The following is a 12,046-nucleotide window of genomic DNA, read 5'->3' as shown; positions in this document are numbered from 1 at the left end:
TTATTTTCTGGTGCCCCTAAATTGCATGTGGTGCTCCTAACTTTTTAAAGTTGGGAGCACCAGTGTAACCAATGATCCCTGCCTGTGTTTGTCTGCCTCCGTGTGTGTGTACATGCATGTGACTATTTATTTAGAAAGAAAGATTAAGCACAACCATTTCAATTGAAAAACACATACTGTAAATGTATTACATTGATGAAGAAGTGATCATATTTTGAAATCATAGGCTTACAACGAAAATAACATTATTTAATTTTTCAATCGTTCTTTAGAAGGGTTCTTCCCACCTTTTTGACTTATGTCCAGAACAACCATCCACTCCTCTAACACAACCACTGTCTCTTTCTATGATTCCTACCCCTCTCCTCAGGACACTTATGCCTCTCCAGAAGGATACGCTCAGAGACGTCTGGACAGATGACAGGTAAGATCTTGGTCTTAATATACAGTGCCTTCAGAAAGTATTCAAACCCCTTGACTTATTCCACATTTTGTTGTGTTACAGCCTGAATTCAAAATGGATTCAATTGATCACCCATCTACAATACCCCATAATGACAAAGTGGAAATATGTGTTTAAAATGTTAGAGCCACCACTATGCTTGAAAATATGGAGAGTGGTACTCAGTAATGTGTTTTATTGGATTTTCCCCAAACATAACACTTTGTATTCAGGACATAAAGTGAATTGCTTTGCCACATTTCTTGCAGTATTACTTTAGTGCTTTTACTTAGTTGCAAACAGGATGAATGTTTTGGAATATTTTTAATCTGCACAGGCTTCCTTCTTTTCACTCTGTCAATTAGGTTAGTATTGTGGAGTAACTACAATGTTGTTGATCCATCTTCAGTTTTCTCATATCACAGCGATTAAGCTCGGTAACTGTTTTAAAGCCACCATTGGCCTCATGGTGAAATCCCTGAGTGGTTTTCCTTCCTTGGGAAGGACGCCTGTATCTTTGTAGTGACTGGGTGTATTGATACACCATCCAAAATGTAATTAATAACTTCACCATGCTCAAAGGGATTTTCAATGTATGCTTTTTTTTTTACCCATCTACCAATAGGTGCCCTTCTTTGCGAGGCATTGGAAAACCTCCATGGTCTTTGTGGTTGAATCTGTGTTTGAAATTCACTTCTCGACTGAGGGACCTTATAGATAACTGTATGTGTGGGGTACAGAGATGAGGTAGTCATTCAAAAATCATGTTAAACACTATTATTGCACACAGAGTGAGTCCATGCAAGTTATTATGTGACTTGTTAAGCAAATGTTTACTCCTGAACTTATTTAGGCTTGCCATAGCAAATGGGTTGAATACTTATTGACTCAAGACATTTCAGCTTTTCATTTTTTATTAATTTGTAAAAATGTCTAAAAACATAATTCCACTTTGACATTATGGAATATTATGTGTAGGCCAGTGACAAAACATCTCCATTTCATCCGTTTTAAATTCAGGCTGTAACACAACAGAATGTGGAAAAAGTCAAGGGGTGTGAATACTTTCTGAAGGCACTGTATTTAAGAATAAGACGTAATGTCAGCTCTATGCATCATTATGTCATCTCTGTCTTGCCAAAACATATGTCTGAAAAAATGAATCATTCAAAAGTGTCATGCTATTTAAAAATTGATTCCACAGGTCTCAAGAAAGTCAAGATGTGGCCACTCCACAGAAGGTAAAAGTCAACCATAAAAAGTTTTAAAATACAAAAAGACACCTACAGTAGGTAGCTGGGTGTGCCTTTTCGTACATTTTTAAGACACTAGTTGTCCATCTACATGTCTATTTGTGTCTGGGTGTCGCTCAGTTCCTGTGAGAATAAGTTGTTGTGTCCGAGTCAAAATTGGTTGGTTATGAGTCACATCGACCATTACATTCACGAGGGGGGGTGTCACCACCTGTGTATAGTGGACCTGTGCTTGTAATCTGTGTACACGTAACATACTTCCTCACCCTTCTCCCACGCCATGTTGGTTCGTCCTGTTGACGTCTCTCTGTTTTTGAAGAGCAGCTGGCTTTACACATAAATCCTATTAGAAACTTTCTGCTGATTGCGAGCGATTGAGTCCTAGGCTCCCCACTTTCTTCATTATCTCCATTGTGTTGAATGGCCTAATTATTCTTCCTTTTTAATTAAGAACTTTTAGGGAAAAGAGGAGTTTGTAGTTTGTTAGAGCTGAAGTCACTGGCCACACAATGTCTGCAGAGAAGGTAAAGTTATCGTAACTGTGTTTTGAAGAGCTTTTCTTGTTGAAAGGATGCTAGAGAGAAGGAATACTCATGATGGGTCCTATAAAGTTATAACATTTCTCTAATAGCATTGTGATTCATTCAGATATACTGTAATGGTGTTTACGATGACTACAGATGCAATTACATGCCCTCTTGATTGCTAGACAATTCAGTGGATAGAAGACCAGTTTACCAGTAATCAGATTATTTCAACAGAATACTCAAGTGAGCATGCTGCTGTGGTATTGTTACAGTTCTAAAGTGGTTGATTTACCCCAGCCTGTTGTGCGTAGTAAGTAAGTAGCCCTTGTGCAAGCCAGATCGGCTCACAGGAACAGGAGCCTAACTCCTGTTTCATAGCGTGAGGCAGCTTAATTTAAAAGGACACCATCTGGATGCGAGTCTATCACAAGGCCCCCAATCTATCTTCTTAATGCTGAGTGCCAAGCAGAGATGCACCAGGTCCCATTTTTACAGTCTTTGGTATGACTCGGCCGGGGATCGAACTATTCATCTTCCAATCTCACTTTAATCACAAGGCCACTGAGTTGGTGTCTGTTGTGTAACGATGGTTCTGTAGAATTGGCCACTGGGCTGTGACGAGGTTCTGGTACATATGTGAGGTAACATATTGCTATGGTGTGGGAAAGGCTGGGGTTGGGGGGTTGACAGAGGCCTCATGCCCATTGAAACTGTGGGCGAAGGATTTACCCATCTGACATATTCAATATATTAAACATATTGATGCAGTGGATGCAAAGATTTTGAATTTGCCATCGGTTTCCCCCCTTGAAAAAATGGCATGATGACGGCTTTGTCTGCAGGCCGCCATTACTCAAATGAGGTGAGGACAGAAATAGAGCCACATCTTAATCGGATTACTGTGGTCATCCATCGCTGCACTCCGTCAGTCAGTGTTTAAATGACCAGAATCACAGTGGCTGACCTTATTCTAGTTTTGTTGGGATGCTGTGGTGTGGTGTGGTGATAGTTGGTTTCCGGTCAGTAGTCCCATGAAAGGGATTGCTGGGAGTAGTGGGAGGCTGGCTGACATAATACCAGTAATACCAGAGCAAGGCTCATATAGTGGGACAACTGTCTGGTTACTGTGGGACATGGCCTGTGAATAGGACTGATTGGGAGAAAAGCTGAATGTGCTTGTGTGTTGAATAACGTTGGATTGTTCGGTGCACTTCCAACTGCACAATGTGGAAGTGCACAAGAGTGTTTTTAAGAATGAGAAGAAAATATCTGCCAATTGTAATTATATATGCATTGATTCTAAGGTACAGAAACATTCCTCTCAATACTTGTTTTCCTCAGCAGCCTTGTGTAGTTATGGCTCTGTTTATTACTCTAAATCTCTCTCTAAAGCCCTACTACTACAATATAATGATGTAACTTCCTTAACGCTGGATGTGACGCAACATGTTTATGTGATTGAGGCAGGTGACTGAAATGCTTGATTGTTAGGTCACTGTGTCAGAAGGGCAGGTTACATAATATAGGAAGTATTGACTAGAATATTCTAATGATTATTATCTGTTCACTATTTCCCTTTTGAAAGCGAATCGGTTTTAAGAGAATGTCTTGACACTGTAGTAAAAATATATAATATTGGATAATCAAGTATACTGTATTTATAGTAGTGTGATTTGAAATGTACAGTGCTTTACTTGTTTCTGTCTCCATACCTTTCCGCTTGCACTTTACACTGTCTTTTGAATGGTAAGTCACTAAAATTCTCATGCTCCTGTACAGACATTTACTATTGGCATACACTGAGTGTACAAAACATTAGGAACACCTTCCTGATATTGAGTTGCACCCCCTTTTGCCCCCAGGACAGCCTCAATTCGTCGGGGCATGGACTCTACAAGGTGTCGAAAGTGTTACACAGTGATGCTGGCCCATGTTGACTTCAATGCTTCCCACAATTGTGTCAAGTTGTCTGGATGTCCTTTGGGTGGTGGACCATTCTTGATACACACAGGAAACTGTTGAGCGTGAAAAACCCAGCAGCGTTGCAGTTCTTGACACACTTAAACCGGTGTGCCTGGCACCTAATACCATACCCTGTTCAAAGGCACTTAAATATTTGTCTTGCCCATTCAGCCTTTGAATAGCACATATACACAATCCATGTCTCAATTGTCTCAAGGCTTAAAAATCCTTATTTAACCTGTCTCCTCCCCTTCATCTACACTGATTGGAGTGGATTTAAGAGGTGACATCAATAAGGGATCATAGCTTTCACCTGGTCAGTCTGTCATGGAAAGAGCAGGTGTTCATAATGCTTTAGACACTCAGTGTAAATGCATGGTTCATGCAAAAGGCTGTTATGCACATACAGTAGATCTTAATGTAGGATTTTGTTCTTACTGCATAGCTGTGTCATCTCTCTCTGGTGTCTGCCCCTCTCTCCTCCTCGTCTCATCTCTGACTCTTCTTCCTGTAGATAATGCTTTCTAGAAGCCAAAGAAGAAGAAGGCAGAGTCAGCCAGCCCAGCCACCAATGGTGCCGATGCCAAGCCCAAAAAGAGCAAGAGCAAGAAGAGCGAAGAGCTGTCTGGAGAGGAGAGTCCTGCTGTTCAAAGTACGGACTGCTCTGCACAGTTTCAATGAGATGTCTTCAAATGAGGCATACGCAAATGATTGTTTAAAAGTTCACCAACATTTTGGCAAAATGTTGGTGATCCACAAATAAATAATGTATATCTGAGATAGTGTGCAGTATCCAAATGTAATGAATAAATATGATTATCACTCAAAAATATATTAATTTCTTTGGAGGTCATCTCTCAATCTCTGGGTTTTTTGAAAAAATAGATGGAAAAAAGGTAAAGAAAAAGAAACCAGACGAAGAAAAGCCAGAAAAGGAAAAAGGGAAAGACAAAGACGAGCCAAAGAAGAAAACAAAAAGTGTGCCAGAGAAAAAGAAAGGTAAGCAGTCAGCAGTATAACTGAGATGATGCTCTACGTGAACTGCATGTTAAAGCATCAAAACGTATTTAAAACCCAATAAAAAGTGCACTTCTTTTCTGCTCAAGGTTCAGATACAGAAGAAGAAGATGATGAGGAAGAGACTCCACACAAAAAGACAAAGAAAAAGACCACAAAAGAAGGTTCTGGCAAAGAGAAGAAACCCAAAGCTAAAGGTGGGAAGATGTATAGGAAACCAATTTTCTTAAAGGAGTTACTAGACAACAAGAATACGACCTGGTTTAAGAGGATTAGGTAGGAGATTTAATTGTGTAATGTTGAGTGAAAGGAAACACTAGTCCTGCACAGCCTTACGTTGTCAGCACCAAGTAAACTGTTGCAGATTACACACCAGACAGAATGCAAAACGTTTCAAAATATATAAAGAAGTTTCGGATGTAACTTTTTTTTGTATAGCACTGGTAACAAAATGGCATCGCTGTTAGAAGTATTTTTGTCTCACGTCTTTTTTCAGATGACAAAGAGTATGACAAAAAATCGAAGAAAGACACCAAGAAAAAGGAACCAGCTTCTCTGTTCTGTGTAAATGGAGATATGGATAAGTCAGACGCCAAGAGCAAGAAGAAAGGTAACCGTTAACACTAGCTTTACGTATTGATTTTACACTGCTGCAATTTTAGGGATAAATAATGATCGACTTGACATTTTAGTCATTTAGCAGACGTTCTTATCCAGAGCGACTTACAGGAGCAATTAGGGTTAAGTGCCTTGCTCAAGGGCACATCGACAGATTTGTCACCTAGTCGGCTCGGGGAGTAGAACCAGTGACCTTTCGGTTACTGGCACAACACTCTTAACCACTAAGCTACCTGCCGGTTGAAAATCTCTAACCCATCATCATGTATTATTTGTGTCTAAATATCTCCAACATCAGAAGTCCCACACCCCTTTTGGAAGAGAACACATTGCAATAATGTTACAGCACTGTAGGTACACTGTGATATGATCATAACCTGGAGTGCATTCTCTCATTATCATTATCAGCCAAATCTGATAGTGATGACAGTGAACCAGAAACCAAGTCCAGCAAGTCAAAATCAAAGAAGAAGGAGAACGCCAACCCGGCATCCATGTTCGCAGCAGGGGGAGAGAAGGATAAAGACAAGGACAAAGACAAGAAGAAGAAGAAGAAAGGCAAGAGTTTTCTGTTTTAATTCAATACAGCTCCAGTGTTTGGGCATCTTCCTGCCAGTCAGTGAAAAAACAAGTTTTCCTAATGTTCTATTTTTCTATCAGCCAAAGCATCAGAGAGTGATGATTCTGAATCTGAGGCAGAAAAAGGGACAAAAAATAAAAAGGGAAAAAGGAAGAAGAAGAAGGTAGGTTTGTGTCTGCCGGTCCCTGTTTGGTGAGGTTTGTGTCTGCCGGTCCCTGTTTTAGTGAGGTTTGTGTCTGCCGGTCCCTGTTTTAGTGAGGTTTGTGTCTGCCGGTCCCTGTTTTAGTGAGGTTTGTGTCTGCCGGTCCCTGTTTTAGTGAGGTTTGTGTCTGCCGGTCCCTGTTTGGTGAGGTTTGTGTCTGCCGGTCCCTGTTTTAGTGAGGTTTGTGTCTGCCGGTCCCTGTTTGGTGAGGTTTGTGTCTGCCGGTCCCTGTTTTAGTGAGGTTTGTGTCTGCCGGTCCCTGTTTTAGTGAGGTTTGTGTCTGCCGGTCCCTGTTTGGTGAGGTTTGTGTCTGCCGGTCCCTGTTTTAGTGAGGTTTGTGTCTGCCGGTCCCTGTTTGGTGAGGTTTGTGTCTGCCGGTCCCTGTTTTAGTGAGGTTTGTGTCTGCCGGTCCCTGTTTTAGTGAGGTTTGTGTCTGCCGGTCCCTGTTTTAGTGAGGTTTGTGTCTGCCGGTCCCTGTTTTAGTGAGGTTTGTGTCTGCCGGTCTCTGTTTTAGTGAGGTTTGTCTCTGCCGGTCCCTGTTTTAGTGAGGTTTGTCTCTGCCGGTCCCTGTTTGGTGAGTAAGGGCTCGACTCAATCCGTATCGCAGAAGTTCAGCGCTATAGCACAATTGAAATTTCACTGTAAATGCTGCCTATGTCGGTTCAATCGGAAACTACCTTTACATTTGAATCGCACTATAGTGCTGTACTTCTGCGATACGGATTGAATCGTGACCTAGGTCACAATGTTGCTATTGCACAGTGATGGCTTGTCGGGGGGCGTATACATTTCTGGATTCTTCTGATCAGGGCTCCAAAAAGATGACTCCTTGCCTCCTTCTCAACCACACTGGAGAAGAAAGTCCAAGGTCCCTCCCCTCAGACCTTCTCCGATGCATTTAAGAAAAAGGCAAAGAGAGAGGATGAAAATGTAGAATTGGAGCCTAGAGTCATGTTTAAATTAACCTGCTGATAAACTGATAATCCTGGTTTTCACTGTCCTACATCCAGGAGGAGAGGCCTCCATCCCCAGACATTGAGTTTGACAGCCTGGAGGAGTTTGTCCTGCAGCCAGCCCAGCAGGGGGTGACGGTCAAATGCAAGATGACCCGGGACAAGAGGGGCATGGACAAAGGCTTGTACCCCACATACTATCTCCACCTCGACAATGAAAAGAAGGTGAGGCACTCCCAGAGGTCAAGTTTAGGGGTTTCTGGCCCTGTGTAGCTCAGTTGGTAGAGCATGGCGCTTGCAATGCCAGGGTTGTGGTTTCGTTTCCCACAGGGGGCCAGTATTAAAAAACAACAACAAAAAAAACATGTATGCACTCACTAACTGTAAGTCGCTCTGGATAAGAGCGTCTGCTAAATGACTAAAATGTAAACATTTTAATGTATTCCGTCTGTTGATGTATTACAATCCACAAATGTGGCTTCAGATGAGTCACTCTTTTGAGGTTTTGCGATTTAATTTAGAAATCAATCTGAGATGGAGCCAACGTGAGCTTAAAACTAAGTTGTGGATTTATGATATGAATTTGAGGAATCATTGTCCAGGAGATTTATTCTGTGTTTTTACAGGTCTTTCTACTGGCTGGGAGAAAACGAAAGAAAAGCACAACCTCCAATTACCTTATCTCCATAGACCCCACAGACTTGTCAAGAGGTGGAGAAAATTTCATTGGAAAGTTGAGGTATCCGTAAGCTACAGTTATAGATCAAACTGTAACATTTCTATAAAGTAATTAGTATTACACCTGTAATCATGCATTTCATAAGCTCGTTTCATTCATCGATTGATGATTTACCCTCCATAGGTCCAATATGATGGGCACTAAGTTCACAGTGTTTGACAATGCTCTGCACCCAGACAGAGCACTACCAGACATGTCCAATGCTCGCCAAGAACTAGCAGCCATCATTTATGTAAGGCTTTGACATTTATATTGAAGTACCCTTTATAAAGGTTTTTCAAAAGGGTTTATAAGTAGTTTATTAACTGCTAATTGTTTCTGTATAGTTGAGACATTAAATTAATATTTATAATGAGTTACAAAGGGTTAGTAAAGGGGCTATAGGTAATTCAAGGAATGTTCATTATAAGATTGTTATTAGAAAATCGTATGTTAAATTGATCAATGGTGGACAACTTCCATAAAAATGTAATTCCTATTTCCGCATATCTCTCTGACCTTTGGCGACAGGAAACTAATGTCTTAGGAATAAAGGGTCCCAGAAAGTTGACCGTCATCATCCCAGGGATGGGCAAAGACAGTGAACGAGTACCCATCCAACCTCGCAGTGTAAGTAAACCATTGTTATACAGATGTCATTCTGCCTGAGTTATGGATGAGGATGAACAACACCTTAGTCATTATTTAATCTTTATTATTTTTTTTGTTGTTATTTTTAAATATTTTATTTTATTTCTTTATTTTTGGGGGGTATTTTACCCCCGTTTTCGTGGTATCCAATTGGTAGTTACAGTCGGGAGGTCGAGAGTCGCGCGTCCTCCGAAACACAACCCAACCTAGCCGCACTACTTCTTGACACAGTGCCCGCTTAAGCCGGAAGCCAGCTGCACCAATGTGCCGGAGGAAACACCGTACCCCTGCGCGATGGGACAAGAACATCCCTGCCGGCCAAACCCTCCCCTACCCTGGACGGCGCTGGGCCAATTGTGCGCCGCCCCATGGGTCTCCCGGTCGCGGCCGGCTGCGACAGAGCCTGGAATCGAACCAGGATCTCTAGTGGCACAGCTAGCACTGCGATGCAGTGCCTTAGACCACTGCACCACTCGGGAGGCCACATAGTATATCGGATGATTCGCTTTTATCACTTGAATACAACATTCCTCATTATCCATATTGTTATTGTGACCAGCTAATGTTGCTGCTTTTCTCCCACATCCCTCTTCTTCAGGACAACAATGGTTTACTGATGAAGTTCCAGAACAGAAAGATGGACAATCTGATCGAACTCCACAACAAGACCCCCACATGGAATGATGACACGGCGTCCCATGTGCTGAACTTCAACGGCAGGGTCACACAGGCCTCCATCAAAAACTTTCAGATCATCCACAGCAAAGATGGTGAGAAGATACTCAAACCAAAAATCATCATCCACAATCATAACATTGTTTACATATTGTTTATTTCTGGTAACTATCATATACAATAGTCCCGTGTAGCTCAGTTGGTAGAGCATGGCGTTTGCAACACCAGGGTTGTGGGTTCGATTCCTACGGGGGGCCAGTATGAAAATGTATGCGCTCACTAACTGTAAGTCGCTCTGGATAAGAGCGTCTGCTAAATGACTAAAACGTCAAACGTAAACAATACCGGCAGATGAAATTCCAATAACAAACGTAGGTGAATAAGGTTGGATAAAGTCACAAAACCCACTAATACAGTATATTTTGAGTTGTTTTATTTTCCGCAAAAGTGTAAATATAAAATGTTTGTGTGTGTGTACATTTTTCTTATTCTAGAGGCCTATATTGTAATGCAGTTTGGACGAGTAGCAGATGATGCTTTCACTCTGGACTATAGCTACCCAATGTGTGCAGTGCAGGCCTTTGCCATCGCTCTATCCAGCTTTGATGGCAAAATAACCTGTGAATAACAGGAAACCATGGGCCCTGGTGCCTCCTCAAGCTGCTGCAACTCGTTATACTACAGATGCACACTACCAGAAAGAAGAATTTCGTTCACCATTTTTTAACACTCAACATAAGTGCAAGGTGCATAAAAGGATGGAAGGATGGATGTCTTAGACGAGATGGTGGGTCCCAAGTGCATTTGATAACACATGGACTGTCTCTGTGATTGTTTTGTTTGTTAGCGTCTCATGCACAGGAGGCTGCTGAGGGGAGGACGGCTCATAATAACGTCCGGAACGGAGCTGATGGAATGGCATCAAACACCTGGAAACCATGTGTTTTGATATATTTGATACCATTCCACTAATACCACTCCAGCCATTACCACGAGCCCGTCCTCCCCAATTAAGGAGCCACCAACCTCCTGTGGTCTCATGACAATGATAATCATCAACTTTTCTGGGAACAAGATTACTTTTTCCATTGGAGATCCTTGAGTACAGTGACGAAAGTAAAGGGATGCTGATGCTGCATGCAAGGCTGAGCACTGGAGATTTGGTGTGCTTTGGTATTACACCATTTCAGTGTCGGGGATGCAATTTCATACCAATTGGGGGATGAATGTGACATCTGAAGATTGAAAGCCTATCTCCCGCCCACCTACATCAAGGATTTATAGGATAGTACATGTCCAATATTAATTCATTCTGTTGTATTTAGTTTGGAAGGCAAATCCAATCATGTGTAATCTCAAGTCCATTGGTAGAAAAACTGGGTCTACATGGACTTATAGAAAATTCATTTAAAGATATGACAAAATATATTTATTTAGGCCTACTCGTTCTTATTATCTGTAGGGTTATGTTTGTTTCCATGCATTGTGGTATGTCAACATTATGAAATTGACTTTATCTTATCTCAATGTGTGCTTATCAGATGTCTACTGTATGTTCATGTTAGTGATTTTTATCACCAATATTATGGTCTCCTTAAACAAATTATAGGTTTCATTGTGCCACTTAAGAGGCAGTAGCATAAGGCAATATGCTTGTACCATGTGACTGTGGACAGTCACAAGTCTTTTTCTAATCATCTCATTTCCTGTTCTCATTCCACTCAAGCAACAATTTTGTTTTCATTCTGATATCTGCCTTTTTTTGTTCTCTCTTAGGCTAGATTCTGACTTTGTATGAATCATGTGGACAAGATACTTATATTGACAAATATAAGGCTCTGATGTGAACCATTGTTGTTTTGATAACGATTGTTAATGTATGATCAGAAGGTTAACAATGCATTTCAATGTCTTGTGAACTTCTCTTGAAATAAAGTCAAAGTGCAGGCTTGGAGATAACATGCTCAAATAATAATTAATTAATCTGCAAATAAAGTATGCCATGTTTAAAACAAATTCTTACAGGTTAAGCGTATTAATTACCACTTTTCTTTTACACTTGCTACGTTAAGTTACACAATCTCCCAAAAGATGATGCTGTAGTTTACTGTGCATTTGACAGCACTATAATAGTGTTTACTTTATAAATAATTGGCAACTCAATGCTAACTGTGACCTGCATTGATTCGACTCTTGCTTTTGACTGACATCAAAATATTTGTAGCTGGGAAATGTTTATGACAAAATGTCAGCAGTTACAGTGAGGGAAAAAAGTATTTGATCCCCTGCTGATTTTGTACGTTTGGCCACTGACAAAGACATGATCAGTCTATAATTTTAATGGTAGGTTTATTTGAACAGCGAGAGACAGAATAACAACTAAAAAATCCAGAAAAACGCATGTCAAAAATGTTATAAATTGATTTGCATTTTAATGAGGGAAATAAG

General features: G+C 41.0%; 1 protein-coding gene across 1 annotated transcript; it reads left to right on the top strand.

Annotated features, from left to right (window-relative positions):
* Nucleotides 1-347: 347 nt before the first annotated feature.
* On the top strand, nt 348-11,564 carry LOC311134195 (uncharacterized protein; the record flags this gene model as incomplete). Its single annotated transcript, XM_084167806.1, has 14 exons — nt 348-424; nt 1,647-1,683; nt 4,716-4,836; nt 5,070-5,183; nt 5,291-5,398; nt 5,698-5,811; nt 6,228-6,377; nt 6,480-6,562; nt 7,612-7,779; nt 8,181-8,293; nt 8,417-8,525; nt 8,804-8,902; nt 9,522-9,693; nt 10,093-11,564. The coding sequence occupies 14 exons, from the start codon at nt 348-350 to the stop codon at nt 10,224-10,226; spliced, it is 1,599 nt and encodes a 532-aa protein (XP_084023932.1). The 3' UTR covers nt 10,227-11,564.
* Between the last annotated feature and the right edge of the window lie 482 nt (nt 11,565-12,046).

This window comes from Coregonus lavaretus, assembly GCF_964263955.1.
Source record: "Coregonus lavaretus genome assembly, chromosome: 8".
NCBI classification, from domain to species: domain Eukaryota; kingdom Metazoa; phylum Chordata; class Actinopteri; order Salmoniformes; family Salmonidae; genus Coregonus; species Coregonus lavaretus.
Note: the sequence above shows the minus strand (reverse complement) of the source record. Positions and strands in the feature narration are given on the sequence as shown.